Genomic DNA, 27,354 nt, shown 5'->3' on the forward strand with positions numbered 1-27,354 from the left:
CTTAGTTTAAACATTAGTTAATTTGGTCAGTAAGTTTAGTCAGTAGCCTAAGTAATTTAGTCAGTTTTTCAATAATTCAATAGTCAATTTTCAATAGTCTATATTTAGTCAATTTTAGTCAATCAGTAAATTTAGTCAGTAAAAAAATTTTTGTGCAGGGAGCAGCTGTCAGGTTACCACTTCAATATCGCTTGATGTAGTTAATTCTGTAGATGCAGTTCTAGGTAATTTGATGTACGGTAGTTAATTCTTTTCGTCATTATCGGTTTAAGCCCAGTCTTTATACATTTTGTCATTTTAATCAATATTTTTCGTATTGTTGAACAATGTGTTTCTGGTTAGGCTTATGATTGTAGGCCCTACAATTGTGTAGGCTACCATACTCTTTCGTGCCATTTTATTTTTATTTCGTTTTTGATTGTTAGTTTTTTCCATTAATTCTTTAATGTAGCTAGAGTAAAACGTTTTTTCATTCCTTTGCACTTTCATCATTTGATTTTTGTGCTGTTTGCTTCCAGGCTTACCTTAACTGAAGATGATCTAGCTTCTAGCTGATCGAAATCGATTTTTAGCAATATATGATTGAACTGACTCGTGTGAGAAAAAATTTCTTTGCGTTTTAAAGAGGTGGTATTTCGTTTTGATGAAAATCAGGCAACAAACTTCGGTAATTCAGACTTTTAAAATCTCACACAAAATTTGAGGTAGCCTACTCACAACACAAATTGATAATAAATCTGCTTGAATAGAATATTAAGGATATTATAAGCAGTGATGTACGCGCATACAAAAAATATTGACGCCGTCAGTGTAAACGCAAACGTTCGAAAAACTATACGCCGCATACGTCAACGTAACTTGTAAAAAAAGTTGGCGGCGTCAGCGTCAGCGCATACACTAGCGTAAACTCATTTTGTTTGTTAGGTGCCAAACATTCACACGGTATAAACCACTTGAAACAAAGAAGTTGTATTTTGAATTTCCACGAAGAAACACAAGCATCTGAAAGTGTTCATCTGACATTTTGCTGTGTTTTGGTTCTAATATGTCTTTGCCCATTGAAAACATTCTTTCAACTGCAGCGCTAGAAGGTATTGGCGTGTTGTAGCGAAAAAAATACATTAAAAAGTATGCGTTGACGCTATGCGCTAAAAAATCGCGAAAACTTTACGGCGTAGCCTCAAGCGCAAAATATCCAAAAAAATGTGGCCGCAAGCGTTAGCGTAAACAAAAAGTCTACGCCGCAAGTATGCGGTGTAGAATTTGCGGCGTATACGTACATCTTCGATTATTGTTATTGATTGTTTAAAGCCGATGTAAATCCATGATTTACTTACTTTGGATACTTGATACTTCAATCTTGCAAAAATAAGTCATCGTATTAATTAGTCAATTATTATCATTCTATATAATACCTCATGAAGGCAAGTGGGCCATGGTGGCCAACGTACTCACCCACGAAATGGGCCAACTTCCCTGCATGGCAACCATATTGTAAAAACTAAAATTTATGTCAAACTATCGAGCTTCTAACAACGGTGTCACCGTCAAAGTGAGCCTTAATAACCACTCTAGCGCTGCACTCACTAAATAATAACCTTTCTTATATAGTAAGAAAAAACTCACTCGACATCTAAAAAATTCTAAAATCCAAAAATTTTAAAAATCATAATTTTTCATACAAAAATCGTGCTCACATGTTTATACTGCTTGCTAGAGCCTCCCAACCTGGAGATGAGGTAGTTTCAACAGCACTTTCTCAGTATGCGTACGATACGTAACAATAACTACTGTAGTTAAAAAATTATTTAGAGTGGGCCAACTTGCCTATTGAGCCAACTTACCTGAGTCTCCCCTACCTATGTTCCTGTTACTGACAAATAAAACATTGATTGATTGATTGATTGACTTTGCACTTTTGTCAAACTGCAGAGCAGTCCGCACAGATTATACAATAACAATAATGAATAACTACCAGCGAGACATCAACAAGCTGATAAAACATTATTGCTCAGTCTGCATAACCTGCTAATTCTAATGCATCATTACTAGGGCCCGCAAAAGTCAATAAAGTCAAAAAATTTTAAGGACCTCGTTTGTCCACGAATCAGAGAATAAAGTTGTTTTCAGCACCTAGGGGACTGTTTCTAAGAAGTTTATAGCTCAAAATAAAGTCAAAATTGACAATAAAGTCACAATTTTCAATAAAGTCAAAATTTGTTAAATTATGGTTTTTGACAAAGTTTTGTGTTTCTTTAGAGTAATTTTTGTCAAAATCCTCGTGGAAGCATTGTAAATCAAGAACTGGGACACAATTAAACTATATTAACCCATAAAAGCAGGAAATATGTCACAATGCCCACTTGGATAACTTTTATTGCTTATTGTCCAATGTTTATTCATTGTTAGGCTACGTATTTACTTATTCTTATAAAACACTTCCTCTTCACAAATGTGGTCTTTTCGAAGATCAACAGTTTGGATTTTGGGAATAGCCTACTGACATTCTGTAATACAAAAATGCCTAAGAAGGCTAAATCGTCTTCAGCAGAAGTTAGGCAGATTTGTCGTGATATTCCTGATGAATTTAATGCAACTCCCGGGGGGTGAATTAAGTGCAATTTTTGCAAATTTATAGTGAAGTGCGATAAAAAGTATTTTGTTGAAAGCCACAGGAAAAGTAAACGCCATCAAGCTGAATTGGAGCGACAACAAGCATCGCAATCAAGGCAAACTTTTATTGAACAAGCCCCTTTTATTGATCACGTTTGGGTCTGAAATCGACACAATGGGTAACTGGTATCAATTCAAGGAAGAACTGTGGCCTCTACAAATAAGCAATTTTGTTAGGTCAAAGTAAGGTCAAAATTTGATAAAAGAAAAGTCAAAAAAATTTGTTTTGGTCAAAATAAAAATGGCCCTAATCATTACAAATAGGCCTACCAAGAAAGAGCAAGAAAATTCAGTTGCTTTAAGCCGGAAAGAAGTAAATAAACAGAGTTACAAAACGAAATCTACTTAAAGGGAAACTGTACTCAATTTTAGCCCTAGCCAGGTAAAAATGTAAAAATAACTTACGACGATTCCCATCGTACCAAAACATATTCCCTATCAATTTTTGTTAAGCAATTGCCGAATCCCTTTCATCAAAATTGGAAAAGACTACTTTGATGACATAGGTTGACTAATAAAACTTTTCTGTTTTTAGTGAACCATCCAGCAAACTGTCCACTTGAAGCGGTTGACTGTCTCTCTCGTCCTGTTGCTCAACACAACAAACAGTGTACCAGCCTCATTTTTGTAATCAAATATCGATTTCGCTTTTAAAGCATCTTCAGTTTGATATTGTCAAGAGCAAAATAATAATAAAAAATTCTTCAAAGGTTAAAAGTTTAGATATTATGACGTAACAATGCATGTTGCGCCACCATGGAAACAATGAAACAAATTGTATGATCTATTTCTACGTAATTACTAATGAAGAAATGTAAAATTAAATAGCATGAAAACCAAAAGAGTCTACAACTTTTATGAAATGAAGTAAAAGATAACTAATAAGTTTCTACACTGTACATTCGATATTCAAGAAATTGACAAATTAATGGATGCTCTAAAACAATTACGCAGGCAAATAACAATAAAACAATTAACTAATCAATGAATTCAAAATTAATGGCTATCTATGCATAGTGGTGTTATTGAGATTAAACTGAAAAATTAACCAGAGCAATTTCATGAAGTGCACAGCAAACAAATGTGCTATAGTAGGCCTACAAGTGTTTTTCATTTAAATTTAGGCAAAAACATTTTTTGAATATTTATTTTGGTATCTAACAATTGATACCAGAATTCTTCTTTTTGGTCAAGTTTTATTGGGTTTGGTTCTTCCACAAACGTGACTTCAAAACAGTCTGATAATTGAAGATTTCTTAGTGAAGTATAAGTATGTATTTTTTGGTAATGTTGTAATAGGGCCATTTTGTCTGATGAGTTTCCGCAGTTACATGAATTCCAAATTGAACGATGTTTGTTCCAACGTGAAGAAAATGAATTTTTTGTTTGTCCAACATACTGCTCTTTGCAAATTTTGCAAGTAGCTACGTAAATTTCAAAGCTCTTACATGTCAAATTCTGTTTAAGACAAAAAAGTTTTCCTGATTGCGATGTAAGACTGTGTGTGTCACTGACCATACAAGAAAAGTTTTTTCTACCGCCACACAATCCACAATTTCCACACCTTTTTGAAGATCCAATGATTTTAATTTTTTTATTTGAAAAAGCCAAATCCTTGTAAGTCGTGACATAAGATGCAATAGTTGGTGGTCTTTTGAAGACAATACTGGCCGAAGATTTTGATTTCTTTTCTTTGTCTGTGAGCGTCAAAATGTTTGTAAAAGAGGAAGCCCAAATGATTCTTTTTTGTCTGCGTTGGTTTTCTTCTTCGGTGCAAGTCTAGATTTGCAAGTTTTTGCCAAGTCAATAATGCTTTTGGTCATTTTTTTATTAAAGCCAGAGACTATGCATTTATTGTACAAGCGAGTTAAACTCTTCAAGTAATATGGTTCAGTTTCATTTAATCGACGCATTCGAATGCATTCTCCATACACAATTGGTTTGAACACACTCTGTGGATGATGTGAATTTCCATGAAGAAATTTGCAAAAAATTACGCAATGCAGAAAAACAAATTCGAAAAAACTATTTTACTAAAAATAATCTAACGCAGTCAGAAAGAAATGCGCTATGCCACCTTAAAACTTTAGTCAGAGACAGAGAAATTGTCATTTGTCGTGCAGACAAAGACGGAAAAACAATCATCGTTAACTATTCGGATTATAACCTAATAATGAAAAAGGAACTACAGAAATTTAACGAGATAAAAACGTTGAATAAAAGCAATATCAATAAACATATGAATGAAGTTAGAGAAGATGGTGAAAATTTGATGAAGAAATTACATGCAGCAGGTATTTTGGACGACAAACTTTTATTGCATACTGTAGGGAGTCAACGTTCACCATCAGGATACCATAGAAAATCTGGACTTACAGCTAAATACTTTTGCAATAACTCCGCAGCTTATGCATACCCTTTGTTTAAAACTCACAAACTAAACGAAGAAGTCTTAAAAACAACAGCAATCTCTGAAATTCCGACCAGACTATTACAATCTGCCGGAAACATCACCACTTCCAGAATTACTGCTTTCCTCGAACATATGCTACAACCAATTAGTGTTAACTTCTGTAAGACAGAAATTGGTGAATACTGCAGGGACAGCAAGGATTACATTACAAAACTCATTAGTTGGAAGTCAAGTCCAAAAACAGGTCTCAACAACAATGATAACAAACTGCACCTCGTAGCAGCTGATGTAGAAGGACTCTATCCTAACCTGAACCGTCGACTAGTACAAACAGCAATGGCATTTGCTTTGAATCAACAAACAACATGGAGCAAAACAACACAATCTTTGTTTATTAATTTAGTCATGCTTTGCTTGGACAATGTAAGTATTCAATACCAGGACAAATTTTATAAACAAAAGCAAGGTTTGGTAACCAGTGACAACAACTCCGTATCGATTGCCAACATTTCCATGCATTATGTTGTTCGAAGCATATCTCATGTATTACAGAAAACGGAACTATTCAAAAGATTCATCGATGGCATCATGTGGCTATCATTTGGGTACCAAAACACAGAAAACATACAATTGCACTTGATCGAAGCATTTGCATCTTGGGATCTAAAACTAGAATTTAGAAATATTACCATCGAAGATGAAGGAAAAGGAGTTGAGTTTCTTGACGTGTTTCACATCATTTCAAGCCAAAACAACATGGGGTTTTTCACTTCTGATTTTGTGAAACCAACAGCTGTGGACTCAAAACTTCTTCATGGAAATTCACATCATCCACAGAGTGTGTTCAAATCAATTGTGTATGGAGAATGCATTCGAATGCGTCGATTAAATGAAACTGAACCATATTACTTGAAGAGTTTAACTCGCTTGTACAATAAATGCATAGCCTCTGGCTTTAATAAAAAAATGACCAAAAGCATTATTGACTTGGCAAAAACTTGGAAATCTAGACTTGCACCGGAGAAGAAAATCAACGCAGACAAAAAAAGAATCATTTGGGCTTCCTCTTTTACAAACATTTTGACGCTTACAGACAAAGAAAAGAAATTAAAATCTTCGGCCAGTATTGTCTTCAAAAGACCACCAACTATTGCATCTTATGTCACGACTTACAAGGATTTGGCTTTTTCAAATAAAAAAATTAAAAACATTGGATCTTCAAAAAGGTGTGGAAATTGTGGATTGTGTGGCGGTAGAAAAAACTTTTCTTGTATGGTCAGTGAGTTTTGTTATGGTTTAACGTGTAAAATATACAGTAACCCAAATTTATCATATTACTATGACATGCCACTATTACATCTCAGCTGGCGATGCCTGTCGTTTTTGCATTAATTCAACGTTTGCTAACGTTGGATCAGTGTGGAGGTGACGAGTTTAGCTGACTGGGGTCTAAAATTATCGCCTTATCAACGCAACTTTTATCAAAGCACGCTTGATATCTTCAAGACATAACTTCCCTGGGTATAATTGAATTTCCGCAAGATGATGATGTTGTTTTTGCTAGTTTGTTTTATTTGTTTTTGTCATTGTTTTCATGTCGTCAAGTTATAGCCTATCTATTTTGTGAGTCGTGCAAGGCCTATGATGCGTTGCGCTTGAAATGGCTTTGCCCGTGGTAGGATTTCTTTGTGGGGTTTGTTTGTTTGTTTATCGTTATCCTGCATTGCGGGAAAGCGGACTTGAGCGCTATGCATCGGTGTACGCCTTCCGACGTACACCTGATCCACGCTGCAGCCGACGGCAATGTCTGTTTCCGGTTGTCTACTCTATTTATGACTGAAATTTGGTACCACCCATTACTCGAAATCGATCACTGGGTAGAGGCAATTATCGTAAAGTTTCTTGCCCAGAGAAACAACAGCAAGTGCGAGTGGCTGGAGTCGAACATACAGGCTCTCGACCGCGAGCCCAACGCGCTAACCACTCGGCACTTGCTCTTCTTTGCTATGAGCTAAACGCATCAAGACGTGTTCCCCTTACGACCATCAGCACTCTTGATAACGCACCATGGCCGATCTTCATAGCAACTGTCCATACAAATCTTAAATATATCAGCTAAAGCTATGTGGGCTAATAAAGCGATAGCCTAAATATATGTGGTTTTTGTTTTGTAACATTTTCTTTTTTTTTATTTTCCCTTTATATCTTAAATTTTTCTGAAGGTGTTGCGACCGTGCCAACTTTCTTTCAACTCAATAACTTCCCAGTAAACATTGATTGTTGGGGCAACATTGGCAAGAAGTTGGCCGCAACATTGGCAAGATGCAGACGCCAACGTTGGCAAGATGTTTTATGCACCATTTGGATGCATCTGGCCAGCGTTTGGCGTCTGCATCTTGCCACCGTTGGCTTCTGCATCTTGCCAACATTGGATTATGCATCTTGCCAACGCTGGCTTCTGCATCTTGCCAACGCTGGCTTCTGCATCTTGCCAACGTTGGCTTCTGCATCTTGCCAACATTGGCAAAATGTTTTATGCACCATTTGGATGCATCTGGCCAGCTTTGGCGTCTGCATCTTGCCAACGCTGGCTTCTGCATCTAGCCAACGTCGACTTCTGCATCTAGCCAACGTTGGCTTCTGTATCTTGCCAACGTTGGCAAAATGTTTTATGCACCATTTTGCTTCATCTTGCCAACGTTGGCATCTGTATCTGGCCAACGTTGGCAAGATGGCTTGTGCACCATTTTGCTTCATCTGGCGCCTAAATTCTGGTTGACTTTTATGCACCATGATGCTGCTTCATCTGACCTATTGGCTATTGTGATGCCCGCGCTTTGACCAAGGTTGGCCATGCGAAGCAAGCTGGTGCATAAAACATCTGAACAGCATTAGCATCTACATTTGCCAAACGTCTCTATACCTAAACCTCGCTCATCACCAAAAGTTTATTGTTGAACCGAGCTAATCCTTGGGCGAAAGAACAGCAGCAACACGGATTTATAAGCAACACTACTCCCTTTGTGACAAAGCAAAGTAACAGCCGAGCTTCGTATATTTTCACATTTATTAGAAACAATAGCCACATCAAATCGTATTGATAGATGGAGATTCACTGCACATCAGCAGCTTTTTCTTGTGTATCTTTATCATTGTGAATTCCTGCGAATGAAACAAAAATATTTAATTCAAGAGGGCTGTTTGGCAACAGTGTAGGATTTTGATCAGTTGGCGTCTAGGATAATACGAAGTTAATTGACAATCTGCAATATCAATGTAACATCCCTCTCTCCAACGTGCGTGACAAAAAACTTATCATTCGATTCTGCGCCACGCAGAGCGATAATCAAGTTCCAATACATTCTAATTGCGTGTACAGTAGTTATTCAACAACTAAAGCAACACATTCGCTGTTGTCTTTCAAACATATATCAAGCTCACCAAAAGTTAGTTTTTGCCGTTTTCGGCCACCTTGCCTGTCCTTCCAATTTCGAAATCACTCTGAAACTCTTCATCAATTTGCTGCACGGCAGCAGCTTTGTCGTGCGCCATCACCATGTCTAATCATGAAAGTAAAAAAAGAAGTGTTAAATCAGTATATAAATGCCGACATAGCCTACTAACCACCATGTTCGTTGTTCACATCAATGCGAGTACACCACTAAAACATTTTCATACATTACTCAATACTCTTCACAATTGCATCATACATTAATCAAAAGAACAAAATGGCATAGTTATGACATAATCATTTAGTCGTAGTAGAAACATTTATCCGTACTCACCAAGAACAACCTTTTTCAGATTCTTTTTTAAACAATCAAACGAGTGCTTAGACTTCACGACGTTTTTTTTTCTTTCTTTTTTCTCGACATGACTTGAACTGTGTTGTGTTCGATAATAATAGTTTGAATAAGTCCACTGATACAATCGCTTGCATTTTTGCCAACACCTTGACTTAAATTTGCCACCTGCAAAATGTAAATTGAATGTAATGACAGGGGTTTCATCCATCATATTAAAAAGCTTCAGCACTTGTTACAGAAATTTTCGACTGTTACAAATGACAGCCAACGTTTAAAGTTTATTTTGGGATTCCAGTTGTCTGTTGTGTTGCGTATGTAGGTCGCAGTGTAGGCTACTGTAGGCTATGTTGTCGCAATGGGCGCAAAATAAAACATGTTATTATTATTATTATTCAGTTGACGGCAATGAAAGCTACATTTGCAAATACTCTACAACCGTCACAGACCTATCCACACGACATAAAAATACAAACACATTCAAGCAGTCAGGCAAACACTGCCAGAGCAGCAAAATCAAAGATTGAGCAAAACCCTACACATGTTGTGGGACATCACAAGCTCTATTGCTTTGCTGATATTTTGGGAGCAAGTCTTTTAGGCGCTGACAGTTAGGCGCTGGTTTAATAGGCGCGCACACTGTGGCCTCTGGATATTTAGGTGCGGACCAATGTGGCGCCCGGTCATTTAAGTGCTATTCCTAGTAAAGTCTGTAGATTGCATCAGCTTGCCAGAAAATTATATCATGGCTGCCGTGAGTGAAGCTGCTTAAACCGGCAATGCTTTTCACACAAAATGTTATATTGAACAGAAAAATACATTGTTGTTTTATTGATTTATTATTGTTTTATTTGTTGTTAGTCCAAGTTTGCGTTGGTGAAAGCTTTATCAATAAATTATTCAAGTTTCCGAACATTATTGAGTTCATTTTTCGTAAACTCTTTCGCGACCACGGACGTATACACACGCCTTGGGATTTTTGCCATGATGACCAAGGAAGTATCCCTACGTCCAAGGTTAAAAGGCTTATTTTAAGCAAAAAAATGTAAAATGATGGCAGATCCAGTCTTTGCCTGTCCTTTTTTGGCTAATTAAAAAAATATATTTTGGCGGTGCAGTTGTCAGATGAGGACTTCTTAAAGATGGGGACGCAGTGGATTTTTTTTCTTTCACTCTTTGGAATTGGCAGTCAAAACTGACTAGGCAACCCCTTACTTTGGAATTTCTCGATGAAAAAGACTGTAGGCTAAATTACGTAAACTTTTTGCTTAAAATTATAATATACATAACGTTTTGTGTGAAAAAGCATTGCCGATTTAAGCAGCTTCACTCACTGAAGCCATGACCAACAACGCACACGTATTAACAAAAGAACGTATTTTTCTGTTCAATATAACATTTTGTGTGAAAAAGCATTGCCGGTTTCGGAAAAAGCATTCAAAAAAATAACATTTTGTGTGAAAAAGCATTGCCATTTTAAGCAACTTCACTCACTGAAGCCATGACCAACAACGCACACGCATTAACAAAACAATATATTTTCCTGTTCAATATAATATTTTGTGTGAAAAGCATTGCCCTACGCCCCTCCCTGCCAAGCTGATACAATCTACAGACTTCACTAGGAATAGCACTTAAATGACCAGGCGCCACAGTGCTCCGCACCTAAATATCCAGACGCCACAGTGTGCGCGCCTATTAGACCAGCGCCTAACTGTCAGCGCCTAAAAGACGTGGACCCGATATTTTCTTAGCACTCATCTAGGAGCACTGGCACTAAATTTGTCACAAGAATATTTCATATGAAAGTTTTCCATTGGTCATTGAGTTTTATAACTTTCTCTAAATTGAGTTTTATAACTTTCTTTAAATTGTGTAAACGTAGCCTAGTGACAAAAACGACTTTACGCAATTATTTCAGGTTCAATGAATAAAAGACATTCACTTACCAGGTTTTCATAAACATTGTCGTAAGTCATTCCTATAGTTTCATTTTGATCATTTCTAAAACTTCTTTCGGCCGTAATATCTCAATTGCAAGGCAAAATAAGGCCTTGCAATTAAGATATTGGCAAGATAACATTCAATCATGGACCGGACTCCACTTGACGACACTGGGCGAGTTGGCTCAAAATCGCCACTCTTGGAAGCAAATAAGCCATGTTGATGCGCAATCTGCCGCAGGCGGAGATAACGACTGATGATGATCTCAATTGAATTCGATTTTTTGTATTTTCGATGCAAGAAGCGAAAATTCCTCTTAGCGCTGTTCACAATAAACATTGTGCTTTCGGCTCCCAACGTAATTGTGTATTGCGCACAACCGCCATGCTTGAACAGTCGAAGTGAATCGAGTGACGCCATAATCCCTTTAGCAAAGGATTAAGTCATGGCCTTTGTCTTCCTTCATAAAAAAAAACAAGTTCTTCTGCTAAATTGCATCTCCTCACGTTGATATAACACATCGCCGCATTCTAAAGCTTTGTTGCCTATTTCACTTCAATGCGTCATATTGCCCAGTCAAAGTTTAAGTAGTGACGTCATAATGGAGTTTTCACAACAATTATTGTGCCTGCAGTATTGTTCTATGCACCGCGGGAGGAGAAAAAACGATTTGCCGGATCGTTGAAAGTAAATCCACTGTCCCAAAGGTCTAAAAAACAACCTATGATTGTAAAATTTACCAGGCGGTCTATTCGTGACATGATATTTAAGTCAAAAACAAAATTGAAAGGTACAGGAATGGCAATCACTGAATCTCTTAACTAAAAAAAGACTTTTATTGGTTAACCAGGCAAAAGAGAAACTTGGGAAAAGTAATGTCTACACCAGGGGTTCCCAAACTGGGGTACATGTACCCCCAGGGGTACATTTCGACTTTTCAAGGGGTACATTAGATTAAGTATAAGGATATTCTTTCCATAACTTTTAATCTGCCTTAAAATATTTTTTATCACCTGATGATGCTAATAATTTGGAGACCTGAGATTAAGAAATCCTTTGTAAGTCACATTTTCACCCCAGTGGAATAGTAGAATGTAGAAGATTTAACATGAGATTGAAACAAGTTTGCAATATTTTTCAAAACTTCAATTTTCTTTTTTTCAAAAACTTTAATGTAGCCAGTTCTTTAATTCAGGTCTTCATTTGTTTTTAGGTTCAGTGTGCAATACAAATTCGCTTAACGATTAGCTAATCGCGCTGCTGAGTTCAAAAACTTTTATTGTTTTACTTGAAATCTTTGTCAATTTTCAAACTTTCTAAAAAGCTAAACAATGAGTGTCAAAAAAAGAAAATATTCAGAAACCTACTTAAAGTTGGGGTTTACATTTACGATAAACAATGGTTTGGATATACCAGTAGCCTATGTGTACTTTGTCAAAAATCATTGGGAAAGGATTCGATGAAACCAAGTCTTTTCACTCGGCATTTGGAAAGAGCTCATCCGGAATTCAAAGACAAGGATCTTAATTTTTCAAGCATAGGGCATCAGTGTTTAAGAAACAACGTTTGGATAAAGGTGGCATGTTTTTCCAACAAATCAATGCTTCACTAAAGGCATAAAAATATTGGGGGTACACGAGCGAATCTATAAATTGACCAAAGGGTACCGATGAACAGAAAGTTTGGGAACCCCTGGTCTACACGATCAATGGAAACATTTTCGCCTATGTTAAGGAAAAAAAGCACCAAGTTCACTCAACAAAGGATATTGAAGAGTTAAGTAAATAAAATAAACTTGATTTTAGCTACATCCCTATAATAACCTATCAGTTTAAATTGTAAATAGAAGCATTGTTCTTTCTCTGATAATGACATATTGATAAATAAACTAGTAAAATTAACTTTATATTGGGGTCCATGTATGAATTAGTGACCATTGATGTAATTGCACTCACTTCAAAATTTGCCAAGAATTTGCAACTGAAAATAATTTGACAGAAAAAATGTTGTAACTGTTTAAGTTAACAAATGAAATTCTTAAAGGTCCCTGAAGAAAAACGGTTGCAAAGTAGTACATGGACTACAAGTCTGACAATCAGAGAAATATGTTTTCTGTCAACTGACATTAGTACATTTTATTATTGTCCTTTTGATCAATTTATTCCCAAAATAGCAATAGCACAATAATAGTGCTTCTGGCAGTAAACCAGTAGGCTACATTTTCTGCATTTAGTTTGGTTTGTTTTTTCACAGCTATACAGGTAAGTCCTTGTTCCTTATTTGTTATGCTTAAACCCAAATGTAACATATGTAGTAAGGTTGTTCGCAGCAACCAGAAATCCACCTTTTGCAGCATGTGTGGCTTTTCTTATCACTTTATATGCACTACCAGTAATATAAGAATGCCCACTGGTACATGTAAAAAACTTGATCATTCTTACTTATGCAGAAATTGTCTGCAAAACTCTTTACCCTTTTTAAACTGTGATGATACTAATTTCTCAGAATTGTTCATACACACAGCTCCTCAACCCCTTCCTTCCCCTTCCCTTCCAATGAACCTTCAGTACTTAACAAGCTTTTTTCATCCTCAAATGCAAATGAAATTGCCAGTAATGATGAACCAGATCTACATTTTGAAGTCAATGATGTGTATATCAGTTCAGCTGAAGCAAGCTCATTATTAGCAAACATGCAAATAAACGAATCCCTGATAACTATGCATCTAAACATTAGATCTCTATCCAACCCAAACAATTTCTCTAAACTTCAAGCCCTTGTAACCTCAATGAAAGTTAAACCACATATAATATCCATCAATGAAACATGGCTAAAAATAAATCAGATTGGTGAATTTACCTCCCTAGCAGGGTATGTTTTTCTTGCAAACAGCAGATGCAAACAAAAGGGCGGAGGAGTAGCACTGTACATTAAAGATAATCTTATGTTTTCTGTAAGAAATGACTTGACTATTATGAATAAAAAAAAGTTTGAATCTCTTTTTGTTGATTTATTTGTGAACAAGAAAAAGTTAACTTGCGGTACTATTTATAGATCCCCTCAATCACTTTGTGCTGTCAACTCTGATTTTCTGCAGACACTCCTTCTAACTATAAAAACAATATCAAAATCAAATGCACAATGTTTTATTATGGGAGATTTTAATTACAATCTATTAGACCATAACAACTGTCACACTAGTAACTATGTTGATGCAATGTTTGAATACAGCTTCCACCCATTGATAACTAAACCAACTAGAATTACTTCATCCAGTTCCACAGCTATTGATCACATATGGACAAATGTCTATAATGCCAAAACAAATGCTGGTATAATAGTCGACTGCATTGCTGACCATCTGCCTGTAATACAATGCTCCCAATTAGGTTTAATTCAAGAATTTTCCCACTTCAAAGAGAGAAGGTGCTTTAGTAACACAAACATCTGTAATTTTGTTGAAAGACTATCAGAGTTTAACACTAAAAATATTATGGAAGAAACTAACGCTGATGCAGCTTATAATAGGTTTTTTAACAATTACTCCGAATTATTTAAAAATAGTTTTCCTGTCAAATCAGTAAAACACATGAAAACCCAATGTTGGTATGATGCTGAACTCTGTGAACTTCATAGAAAAAAACAACTTGCATATAAAAAATATATTAGAAAATCATCTGAAATAAATAAATCCCGGTACAATGCTCTGAGAAACTTTTATGTTAGATCACTGAAACTCAAAAAGCAAAATCATTTCAAAATTACTCTGTTAAAACACAAAAATGATCTTAAAAGCACCTGGAGTGTTTTAAATCAGCTATTAGGGAAAAGCAAGTGCAATAAATGGTCCCGTCTGGTTGCTGGAGATAAAATCTTAGTTCACAACAAAGATAAAGCTGACTACTTTAATAAATATTTTTCTTCAATTGCATCAAAGCTAGTTGATAAAATCCCAAACACAACTTCACAATTTTCAGATTACCTTTCCAATCCTATTAGTAAATCAATTTTTTTACAGCCCACCACCACTCTTGAAATTAAGCAAATTCTCTCTTCCTTTCAATCCAAACTAAGTTGTGGCATTGATGAAATACCAACAAAAATTATAAAAGCTTCCCCAGACAATATACTTACTGCACTTGCACATATATTTAACCTATCCTTAACCAATGGCAAATTCATATCATCATTCAAAACATCAAAAGTAATACCTGTATTTAAAAAAGGGAAAGCAGAAGACTGCAGTAATTATCGACCAATCAGTTTATTACCATCAATTTCAAAAGTACTTGAGAAAATAATGTAGGGGAAAACCTCCTACAGTGCCCAGGTTCCTACAGTGCCCATATTCAAATTTTACCCACAATGCATCATTAATTGCGCGCCCGAATTCATTTTTAGATGTCCACGTGCCCAATGATTTCTCACATGTAACATGAAGATGCAATGTGAAGTACTTGGCAAGTGAGAACAGAAGTCATTTTTTGAGGAAAATAGAAACTTTTTTTTGGAAACAATGAAACTGTGCATGTGACTTCATTGCTCATGTTATAGCATTGTCAGTTACACTGTGGATAGTTAGTTAATGTAGGCAAGCTTTGATACTGCTTAATGCTTGTAATAATGTAGTTCATAAATATTGCAGCAAATTTTGTCCAAAATGACGACGGCCCCAACAGTGCCCATCGGTGACAGAGCCTACAGTGCCCAGGGGTGGGCACTGTTAAATCTATGTTTTTTTTTTGTTGATATTGAGCAACAATCTTCAGATAGGTTTACGTTTATTGTTTTTGTCCAGACAATAAGTTATTAATCTTCTATACCGTATCTTATTTTCAAAATGTCCAGTAGCCTACAAAGAAGCTTGTTAGAGAATATCTAGAAAATGTCATGAAGAAAGCATGCATGGAGGTGATTCTAAAAGGAAGAGCAAAAAAATTTGTATCTGAGGAGTTCGGCATTTTTCGTAGAACAATGCGGCGTTATTTAGCTAAGTGTTAAGGAGATCTAGAGAATATTACCATGAACAATTTCAAGCAAAACTACTCCGTAAACAAGATTTTTAATGACCAAGAAGAAAAGAAACTTTGTGCCTATCAAATAGAGTCTGCAAAGCACCATTTTGGTTTTCCACTAAGAATGTTAGAAAGTTGGCATACGAACTTGTCACGTACAATATATGAAAAAAAAAATACCAGAAGCGTGGAAGGCAAATAACATGGCTGGAAAAAAATGGTTAGAAGATTTTTTTATTTGTTCGTCTGCTTCCTTTATTGTTGATTAGTGTTGTTCATTTTAGGCTATATGGCTTGAATTCAACATTTGTGTGTGGTGGTTGCTGCAACCAGAATATTACAGCACAAGATAAGTAGGATATGACCTTTTAAGCAGTACAATAATGTGATGTTTTGTAAAGTGGGCACTGTAGGTACTCCCCATGGGCATTGTATGGGACCGATACCCTACAGTGCCCACTTTTGAAAGCAAGTTTTTAAATGGCTACCGAACGAAAATTAGTAATCCCAGAACTTAGACAAATAGGCCAAAAATAGAGAAAACCTCAAACTATAGAATAAAAATCAAAAGTTCAATGTTTCTCTGCAACTTTTTTCAAAATTTATGAAAATGTAAAAAAACTGGGCACTGTAGGAGGTTCTCCCCTACAGTAGAATATACAATTTTCTAGAAGGCAATAACTTCTTCTATGGTCAGCAGTTTGGTTTCAGACAAAATCACTCAACAAGTCATGCAGCATTACACCTTGTTGATAAAATTTCAAATGCAATTGAAAGAAAAGAAACAACACTAGGTATATTTTTGGACCTGTCCAAAGCATTTGATACTATCGATCACCACATTCTGCTAAACAAACTTTACTATTTTGGTATTAGGGGAATAGCCCATGACTGGTTCAGAAGTTACTTACAAAACAGATTTCAAGTTGTAGAAGTATCTCACTCAATGTCTGCTAAACAAGAAATATGTTATGGAATACCACAAGGATCGATCCTTGGACCACTATTATTTTTAATCTATGTTAATGATTTTTCGAGATGTTTAGTACACTCTGAATCTATAATGTTTGCTGACGATACCAATTTATTCTTTTGCAGTAAAAATTATGACAAACTTTTCGAAATGGCGAATGAGGAAATGACAGGAGTAACAAATTGGTTAGCAGCAAATAAGCTATCACTAAATGTAAAAAAAACAAAATACATGTTATTCAATAACACCAATAAACTTTCAAACCTCCCTTACACACTGTCTATATGCAATCAACCCATTGAACGTGTCAACACTATTAGTTTTCTGGGCATACTGTTGAGCGAAGACTTATCATGGAAACCCCACATGCTATCCTTACTGCAAAAACTTCGCAAAAACTTTGGAGTGATCTGCAAGGTTAAGTCCTACTTAAACACCAACAATTTGATTGCCTTTACCATTCCTTAATTGAAAGCAATCTCCGGTATTGCATAAGTGTATGGAAGCATGGTCATGTAACTGTTTTAAATAAACTTCAAAAGATTTGCAACAAATTTATCAAAATGATTGCAAAGCATGAATCAAATCACTCTAAATCCCATAATTTCTTCACAATTGACGAACTATACACAGTAGAAACTGCAAAATTTATGTTCAAACTCAAACACAATCACTTACCCCAGTGCTTTAATTCTCTATTTCAACTTAATAACAATTTGCACTCAATATCAACCAGAAGCAACAATCACTTTTTCCTCCCCTACTTCTCCAAAAAACTGACTCAACAATCCATTCAGTTTAGTGGAGTTAAAGTGTGGAACAATCTCCCGAAAACCATCACCGAAACTGAAACCTTTTCAATATTTTGCAGTAACCTGAAAAAGCACTTGCGTTCTGAAAATCAACCTATGCTGTAACTCTTTAATTCTGACTGTGTTACTGATTGTTGCACCAAATCCTGGTATAGCATGCCTTGCCAAATGCCACTTTTGTAAATTTATCCTACAATATTACTATATTTACTACAAGCTTGCATCTAACTGTAACTACCCCCTAATTATTATAAGCTATTATGTTCGTTCAGAGAATGGATTGACTTTTGTAAGATTATTGTTTAGGTTGGTTGGAAAAGATACTTGAAACAACTCAGACACTACTACATCCTTCATCGGCACTACCAAAGAGTCTCCACCTCTCATTAGCGATACCAAAAACACTCCATCCCTCACTGATGCTATAAAAGATGATTCAACTCTTATTGGCAATACCAAAAACACGCTGCTATATATACCATCATGCTTCTTATGCTTTTACATGTGCAAGAAATTAACTTAAAAAACAAAGCTTTTTTAACTATTTTATCTTGATAATGAGCTGCCATATTGTGTATTTGTTCTGCAATCTATAGGCTACTTAATATCGTTGCTGCGAACACTTTATTTCTGTATAAAATCTGTAAATAATCCATGTTTTGATAGTCCATTACCTAATTACAATATGTGTGTGTTAGTTTGTTTTTGTGATGTTGTTAGGTTCAGTCGTGTTCTCATTGCTTTAAGAATTGGCGCTTCAATTGTTTCAGCAACGAGGAGGCGACTGATTCTTAACTAATTCATCTAGGCTACTTGTTTTACAGTATCAGGTTTGGTGGCCGTGCTTAACTATACTTATCGATGCAAATACCGCAATATTAGATCTTTTTATGCACGTCTTAAACCATTAAGGTTTTGCCACCTTTTCCTTTTGTTGGTTTTGTTACTGTATTTCTTTTTTACAATATCATTTCTTTTTGCGTTCTGACAAAGAAAAATAAATTGAATTGAATTGTAAAATCTCGCTTCAAGAAATTGAGGAGAGATTTCGACGCAACATGACTGCTCCTGAAGCTGGCCTATTGTGCAAGCTTTGCTACATTTAAAGTAAAGACGCCCCTTTGTTGGCGACACGAGAATCTCATACACGTGGTCAAAATCAGACAGTGAGCGAGACTGCTCTCAGAACACAATCAATAAGTGATAGCGCATCAATCGATTTTTTTTACATTGATTCAGCGTCTGCAGACAGGTCAGCAGCGCGGCGGCAGTGCAGCCGCAACTCAATGATCACATGATCACCACAATCATGCTGCTGCGTCGAGCGCTACCAAACATCAACAAGTGAATTCGATTAAGCTTACAAGTTGTTTTAAATTTTCTTGAACTGCACGCAAATTTTGAGGTTAGTCCTGAAAAAATGTTTTCAAAAATATTACAACACATTTTAGTATAGTTAAACTTGAAAATTAAAAAAGCTTTTGTTGAACACAAGAAAAAAATGAAGACCTGGCAACTCGAATTAGCAACCACGTTTTTAAGTTTATCGCTTGTTAGTTATACCTTACCAACGTCTGCAGACGTTGAATCAATGTAAAAAGAACAGATTATGCTAGTTGGGTATTGGAGGCGCCAAAACCTAAACTTTCTGGAAGTGTCCTCTGAATCACAAGACATTTATTGCACTAAATTATCTGAAGCAATTGAATATGAACAAACGATTTTTATCATGGCGTTGTTGGTACAAGAATACGGTATGCTAAAGAAACTGTGTTTTTCCACTAAACCACATGAGTCATTTAGTTAAAGAGTCATTTTATTGTTGGCTATTAATATTTTCAAAGAATAAATCAAGTGAAACTGAAATGAAGTAGCCAACGTTGCAATTGTTTATTTTGTAGAAACGTGTAGGGCGAATGGAAACTTTAAACTGGTTCGGTATCAAGCACGTTATCGCGTTCGCGTTTTGTTGCTCCTACCTTTTTCTAGACCTCTGCTCCATTTGGCATAAACAAACTTGGCAAACTGTTGGCTACACTCATATCCCTGGCTACACTTCTGACCAACCCTGGTCTTAAATACTGTATTCATAGTATATTCAGTGGCGTACGCAGGGGGGGGGAGGCATTGGGCCATGCCCCCCCCCCCCTTAAAAATTTTTTAGTAGTTAACGACGTTGATTAAGGCATTTAATATGTTTTGCATTGCTCTGTCAAAGCAATTAGCCTACTGTAACAATGTTGTTTTATAGACTAAGCCAATACGAAATACATGGCCCAATCCACCTACCCCACTCCAGGTATGCCAATGTAGCATAGTGTTCTGTAAGCCTATTATAGTGATTAGTGAGAGAGAAATGGATAAAGTCTAAACTAAAACCATACTAGGATATCATGAAGACGTCTGGGATATCAATGGCCAGTGGCATAGCCAAAGGGGGGGGGGGGGGGGGCGGTTGGGCCTTGGGGGTTACAACTCTACTTTGGAACGCGTGTGACGTCACGATATTGAGAATGATGTTTTCAGTTTCTTTATGCTTGGGAATGATGGTTTCAGTCTAAAAAAAACTTGCCTAATTTTAAACAAAACTGCATTAAAAGAACGAGTTTTGCCAATACCAAACATTCAAACATCTCAGCCAGGAATTAACAACAAGAAAACATAGAGACTTAGCTTTATTTCCGAAAAATGCCGAAGAAAACATGATCTTATCCTTTTGCTATGCCACCTGACAGCACCATTTCACAGGAATATTCATACCCACATTTTTGTTGAAAATGCTCTCAGAATGCACCAAATTCAAAGTAATATTTCAAAATTTTCTGGGGAGGCCCCCCAGACCCCCCGCCGCTGGGTGTCGTCTTAAGCGAAAACGCCGTCGGGCTTCGCCCACCGGCCGTCAAAACCCCCCCTTTCAAAATTCCTGGCTACGCTACTCTAAATGCCCCCCCCCCCCCCTTGAGAAAATCCTGCGTACGCCACTGAGTATACTTGTACGGTATCAGAAAATAATAACAGCATTGATAGCCTATTATAAAAATGTAAAATTGTAGCAAAATCATGGTATACATTTGCATAATTTTAAAGAAAACACCGAAATTGTTATGAATTGGCACAACGCTGGCAATGCTTCTGACCGATGTTAGCCAACCACACAACTGTGTTTTGAAGCAATACCACATGAAAAGAGGTTTGTGTTAGTAATTTAAAAGATTAAAACAAATAAACCTGAAATAAAATCTTTGAGACCTTTTTGAACGCATGATAAGAAATAAGTTATTGAAACTGATGGCGTATTGTTGGCAACATGTTGGACATAATTGCCAATCTTGTGCCCTCACATCCAGCATATAGCCGACGTTGCAATTGTTTATTTTGTGGAAGCGTGTAGGGCTAATGGAAAGTTTAAGCTGTTTGGGTATCAAGCACGTTATCGCGTTCGCGTTTTGTTGCTCCTACCTTCTTCTAGACCTCTGCTCAGTTTGGCATAAACAAACTAAAATGAAACTACTTTGTTGGCAAACTGTTGGCTACCCTTCTGACCAACCCTGGTCTTAAATATTCATAGTATACTTGTACGGTATCAGAAAATAATAACAGCATTGATAGCCTATCATTAAAATGTAAAATTGTAGCAAAATGATGGTATATATTTACATAATTTTGAAGAAAACACCGAAATTGTTATGAATTGGCACAACGCTGGCAATGCTTCTGATCGATGTTAGCCAACCACACAACTGTGTTTTGAAGCAATACCACATGAAAAGAGGTTTGTGTTAGTATTTTTAAAGTTTAAAACAAATAAACCTGAAATAAAATCTTTAAGACCTTTCTGAACGCATAATAAGAAGTATTGAAATTGTTGGCGTAATGTTGGCAATGTTCGACAAAATTGCCAGCCTTGTACCAACATACCCAGCATATAGCCAACGCTGACCCAGCAATCAATGTTTGCTGGGTAACTTCGGTCTCAAGCACGTTTTAACGTTCGCGTTTTGTCGCTTCTACCCTTTTCTCGACGTTTGCAATGCTGACATGTATTGTTTTGATATGATGGTCAAAAATAAAAACAACTAAACTGAACACACAGTGTTACCATTAGATATCTTTCATATAGATATGCAACTCAGCAATCGTAGAATTATCGTCACGCTCGACTGACTTTATGGACACAATCAAGGTTACCAGCTTGGCTAGCGTACCTATGGTAGGCTATTATTGTACGGTTGGGCTTGGCGAGACTAAGTAGTGGCGGCTTTTGAACTTCTTTGGAATATTTTGTTTGGTGTATATTTCAAGTTTTCACAGAATAGCCTACTATGAAAAATCAAGACAATAATCTTTCTTCACGTAGGCTATGCAACTTCTGTTTCATGATCGTTGGAACTATCATTTAGGCCTAAGCTTATCTCCAGTGTCTCATTAAAGCTTGTTATAGGCAGTTTACAAACCTGAGACAGAGGGGCGCAGGAACGATTTTAGGATGAGATATACGGTAGCGATAATGCTGGGCAACTCGTTCGTTTTCCCGCTATTAGCCATGGAAGTTGAAATGTGAGACAGATGAATGATTGAAATAGCTTGAACAAGAAGAAACGAAAGGTAAATTTCACGTTCATAGCATCACAATCTGCTGCAAAGTATAAAATGTGTCCACGGGATAATTTGTGTGTGCCTACTGTAGGCTATAGGCCCTATAATTAGGCTAAAAGCGAATAGCAGAAGTTGTTAGCCTATATTGCAAAATGTGCAGTAGCTTACATGACCTTAAAAGGGCACCATTACCCCCATCCAGAGAAAATTTGAGGGCAGGGGGCATCCGCCCCCCTGCTGAGACAGCTTCATTAGCATCACGTATCCAACCGCCAAACCAAGACAATTTTAATGTTTGGTACACACCATAACTAGGCTACCAAATGCTATAGCACAGCTTTCGGTAGCCAGCAGTAACTTTCATTTTGGTAACACTCAGTAGATTAATTGAAAACTTCAGCTTGTCCTGGAACTACAGCTCCAAAAAAGGTCTCTACTTTGACGGAAAGTTCTCGTTCCCCCAACCGGGTAAAGACATTTGCTTGAAACAGCTACTGTGCAACCAAAACATGTCTTCAACCAAAAATACTTCTGTAGATGAACACTTTTGAAGTTCATAATTTGCTAGCTTTCAATAAATCATTTGCAAGTTTCCTTTTGTTTATTAGAAAGTTGTAAGATTCGATTTGTAAGTTATACGCTAATAGATTTCGCCAAACAATAGTGGTTAAAATGTGGCAAGAATGGGAAATGCTATCATTACAAGAAGTGGAGACCTGTTTCGCTGAAGTTCAGCATCATAACATTTCATGCAAGTCATGTCACGCTACATTTGCTACAGTTTAAGAACTGAGGCAACATCAAACTGCTAAGCATAAAGTAAGAAGTAGGCTATACAAAAGGTGGCTACGAACGAAGACGCTAACAACCTTCTTCACAAAGCAATTGCACTGGCAGAAAACCGCGGAATAAATATCATACTACCGAAACCCACCACTGGCATTCATAAAACAATTACTAGACGAATATTGGACAAACCACAACAACATGCTGTACTCAAAATACGCTCACGTAGTAGGTGATGCAGCAAGTATATTTGGACTACAACAAAGCGATGCTGCATTCATTCGGTTAAAAAATTTTGATGCCGTTGCAGATTTCGAAGAGGATTCCAAAGAAACAACTTCCGTGTCAGGAATAGATGTAAGAGAAACAGGTAAGCCGCCAAAATTAAATCTGGAATGGATATTCATATATCAGTTCCCGATATGCCACATTTTTTTGTGACACAATGTAATTGTTTCATTTTTGGAATTCAGTGCTGTTTTGAGTGTTCTTCGCTTTTCTTCTTTTTAAAGGTTCATTGCAAACCTCAGTCCACGCGTTCTTCTTGCCGAAAGTGGTGTTTCCACCGTGAATTTGCTTTACCGATTTTCGATGAGATAAAGCAGTGATATTACTAGTTACTTGATTGATGTCGGGATTATTGCATCGTCGGTTTGATGCTCTCTGTGAATAAAACAAAATTCATGTGTCGTATCAATTTGGAAAGTGCCGAATGTTTCCATAGAAAATTGGTTTGGTTGGTTTTTGAATCTTTATCCTGGGACTGACAAAGCCGTGATAGGTTATTCTTGGTAGTTTCGCATACTTGTAAAGGCTATTGACGCAGGGCCAGTTACCGAGATTGGCAGAGTGAAGTTTTCCGATTGTTGAAGTCTTGTTGCCGGGGAACTATTCCATTCACTAGGTGCCGCTGAATAGAGAGCAGTGCTGAAATGTGTTGTTCAAACGCACACCCGGTGAGTCGAACCAGCGAGGCGTAGTCTTGAGCCGGGCGCGTAACCACTGAGCTAACGGGGCGGACAAAATTGCTTACCAGATTACCAAACGTTTCCTCCAGCACGTCTTGAGTAAGGATGCCCAATGCCCATGGAAACATATTCGTATCCACGATTAAGAAAGCGCCATGCACCATGCAACCATGTTCAGGGTAGTAAAGATTAACCCTTCCAAGATTGATTTTGCAAGCACTGATCGCTTCTCCTCACCAGGATGAGCGGATACTTCATTCTAAACAAAGAAACAAGCTTAAACTAAACATAAGAGTACAGTAGGCTGGTAATGCTTCTTTGCCAAGTTAATGTTGAAGTAGTAGTAGGAAGTTCATAGCGCTTTTTACAACACAGTCAATGAAATAATAAGTCATGATGAAATAATATTTTTCATAAAATATTGCAAAACCACATTGTGTTTCTATCAGAGTAAACATGACTGTTGCTCAAGAACATATCTGGCTTAGCAGCCAAAGCTGTATCAATTTGAGATGCACACATGCTACCCATCATTGACAGAAATAATTGCTAAATCAAGCAGGTGGAATTTTTTTGTAACCAGTGCTTGTGAGTAACCACTTACTAAGATATTCAAATAATGTGGAGTGACATAAATCTGTGTTCAACTGAGACAAATCAGGACATCTCTAACCACTGTATGCCACATACTTTGTCTCCAGATTTTCATTAATTGACACACTGCAGAAAAATATGCTTATCAGTAACCAAGCAGTTAGGTTTCATATGGAAGTTAATTGTATCAAACCATAACCAATCACCCAAGTCTTTGTAATGATAATAACAACAGCATTTTTTACAGCACCATGTCCACAATGCAAAATATGCTCCTAGCAAAATAGAACGTATCAAGCAAGTTTTGACTTTGTGAAAGTTTTTATCTTTCACCATACCACAAAAATGTATGATGTTGATACCTGATGTTAGGTTCTGCTTTCTTTTCTGATTTATTACAAAGAAAATGCAATGAATTTGCTTTTCTATGTAGAATCCATCTATCTGAAATAAAGTATATGGTGATTTCCCTAGCCACGAATTTTTGGTAAAATAACCCGAAACACCAATTTCAAAATAAACAGGCAAATGTTTGTTTAAAATCAAAAACTGACAGGTCAGAAGATTGCTATCCCTATTTCTGCACTAAAAATTAGGCCAAAACTGCTTTTCAGATTTCAATTAGTATGGTAGGTATGCAGGAGCTAACCATGTCAAATGGAAGCAAATTTATTCCAAAATAAACATGCAATTGAAAGATTTGTTGTATCCACGAATTTCGAGTAGTGTTTGGAGTAGTGTTGTAGTAGGGATGCCTTTGTGTTATTCAAGTTTTTAGAGTAGTTTTTTCACATTGTTCGGTGACCTGTCCATCTTTTTGAAAATGAATTAATAGTTTGGCCAACATATTGCTCTTTACACAGTTTGCATGTGGCAACATATATGCCAAAGTTTTCGCAGTTTAAATTTTTTTACATACATTTTGACCAACAAAAATCTAATTTTGAGATGCCTGTAACTTTTTATCAACACATCCTAGTCCAACTATGACAGCAGATTCTGAAAGAGCAGCCCAGAAATACCCATAATACCAATTTTCAGGCATATTGCATGCATAGAAATGAAGATATGTGCCTTCAAAAACCATTGAAAATGAACGCGGCGTCCACTGTTACGAAAAAAGGGATGAGGCCCGTAAAGTTTAAACGGCCATAAAATCTAAGCTGCTTGGAATTTTCATCTGAAACTTGGGGATTTTTTATTGCTCCCATAGAGGTACGTTTGGTGCAATTTTGAGCAAAATCTGAGACGGTGCCCATGGAACTTTTATTAATGTTGGTTGAGTTGGGCTGGAATGACCCAGTTTGGAATAAGAAGATTCCAGATTGTGTAAAGTTGAATGTCGAACACTTACAGGTAAAGCCTTGCGTTTGACTGGAGACTTTCGTTGCAGCACCTATATCCATACATAAGCAAATTAAATTTTACATGTAATGCATCATTGCATTTTTTATCAAAACTAAGTATAGAAGCATAAAATCAACAGCAATCATAGACTGTAGCCTACCTTGATAGCACACAGCAAGTTGAAATACCTAGAAAAAAATTCTTGAACTACGACATTAAGATACAGCTCACAACTTTGTGGCTCATGTTTCTTTATGAAGAAGTTCTTTGATTCTATCACCTTTGCTTGCATCCCGTATGGACAAAATAAACTTTGTCAAATCGGATTGATGCTTTATTTCTTCTGCAGTCCTGCCAAGATCTGGACGCCTTATAGAAAACAGTGAACGTTTGTGTGCACTTGAATAAGCACATCCAGGAACACAGTAATTTGGCATAGCCTATTTATATTGAAATACAGCAACCAAGCTACTGCAAAAAGGTGCACTTCTCAAGTGGTTGTAACTTAGACGAGCCTATTGCAAACCTTAAGCTGACGCCGTAACGATAACGAACTGTATGCTATGTGAAGAGAGGGGCGTTCTTCCCGGCTATCAGCACAAGGCTGAGCACTCGCTAGTACAGCGAGCAGCTGCGATTCGCTAACCATAACGGTGTAGCTTCCACGCAAGCCATTCAGACTTTCCAATCAATGATATGTTTCTCGGCAGCCGATTTGTAGCAAGAATTGACAGCGATAGACACCGTGTTTTGATGCTGTCCCTTGATTTTGATGCAGCTGCCAGAAAGTTACAGTAGTCTGTGACAGGGTTGCCAACCTGTCTTCACCAAAAAAAGCCAGACCTAGTCACAAAAAAAGCCTAAAAAAAGCCAGAAGAAAATAGCTGAAAAAGCCAGTATAAAATAGCTGAAACAGCCAAAAAAAAAGCCAATTAGTATTCATTAAACATACACATATAAAAAGTGCACAACCAAATAGTGTCCCACCGAACTTTGACTTCAGCGACAACGCAGAAACATAGTTAATGAAAAGATAAGCAACTAGAAAATTTTGTAGTTTCGGCTTCAAAACGACATTCGGTCGGACACTACAACCAAATATAAGTTACAAATTACTGCTCCAACTGACGCTGACTGAATTTTTTTTCTAAAAAAAACGGGAAAGGCAAAATTAAGCCAAAAAAGCCAAAATTATGTTGGCTTTTTATTAAGTTGACAAAAAATCGATGAAACATGAAAAAAAGCCAGAAAAAGCATAATTTTTCTGGCTTTTTTTATTTAAAAAAATTAAGCCAAGGGAGTTGAAAAACAGCCAGATTCTTAAAATCTGGCTTCAAAAAAGCCAAATTGGCCACCCTGGTCTGTGACTGTGATTTGTTTTCAATTGCCAGAATCTCCATAAAGCAGTCCATGCGGAACGAGAATGTGAC

At 36.7% G+C, this 27,354-nt stretch overlaps 1 protein-coding gene and 3 long non-coding RNA genes across 8 annotated transcripts; 1 reads left to right on the forward strand and 3 right to left on the reverse strand.

Moving 5' to 3' along the window:
• Window positions 1–8,526: 8,526 nt before the first annotated feature.
• On the reverse strand, window positions 8,527–11,135 carry LOC145766143 (uncharacterized). The gene is made up of 3 exons (XR_014288691.1): window positions 10,839–11,135; window positions 8,872–9,057; window positions 8,527–8,646 (listed from the first exon to the last, which is right to left on the reverse strand). It is a non-coding gene; the product is annotated as an uncharacterized LOC145766143 (long non-coding RNA).
• Window positions 11,136–11,946: 811 nt separating this feature from the next.
• On the forward strand, window positions 11,947–18,613 carry LOC145767531 (uncharacterized). Its single transcript, XR_014288799.1, has 2 exons — window positions 11,947–13,094; window positions 17,940–18,613. It is a non-coding gene; the product is annotated as an uncharacterized LOC145767531 (long non-coding RNA).
• On the reverse strand, window positions 13,964–15,158 carry LOC145767532 (uncharacterized). Its single transcript, XR_014288800.1, has 2 exons — window positions 15,045–15,158; window positions 13,964–14,198 (listed from the first exon to the last, which is right to left on the reverse strand). It is a non-coding gene; the product is annotated as an uncharacterized LOC145767532 (long non-coding RNA).
• Window positions 18,614–22,817: 4,204 nt separating the features above from the next.
• On the reverse strand, window positions 22,818–26,643 carry LOC145767208 (uncharacterized). 5 transcript variants are annotated; one of them, XM_082578986.1, is made up of 5 exons: window positions 26,113–26,643; window positions 24,940–25,021; window positions 24,588–24,703; window positions 24,049–24,242; window positions 22,818–23,678 (listed from the first exon to the last, which is right to left on the reverse strand). In XM_082578986.1, exons 4-5 carry the CDS (start codon window positions 24,145–24,147, stop codon window positions 23,472–23,474), a joined length of 306 nt encoding a protein of 101 aa, XP_082435112.1. In that variant the 5' UTR covers window positions 24,148–24,242; window positions 24,588–24,703; window positions 24,940–25,021; window positions 26,113–26,643; the 3' UTR covers window positions 22,818–23,471. The 5 variants fall into 5 exon arrangements, 4 of the variants coding, with proteins under 4 accessions (XP_082435112.1, XP_082435113.1, XP_082435111.1 ...); XM_082578987.1 differs by lacking the exon at window positions 26,113–26,643 and adding an exon at window positions 25,227–25,248; XR_014288749.1 differs by lacking the exon at window positions 24,588–24,703 and having other exon boundaries at window positions 26,205–26,643.
• Between the last annotated feature and the right edge of the window lie 711 nt (window positions 26,644–27,354).

Source organism: Aplidium turbinatum, chromosome 3, assembly GCF_918807975.1.
Source record: "Aplidium turbinatum chromosome 3, kaAplTurb1.1, whole genome shotgun sequence".
In the NCBI taxonomy this organism is placed as follows: Eukaryota; Metazoa; Chordata; class Ascidiacea; order Aplousobranchia; family Polyclinidae; genus Aplidium; species Aplidium turbinatum.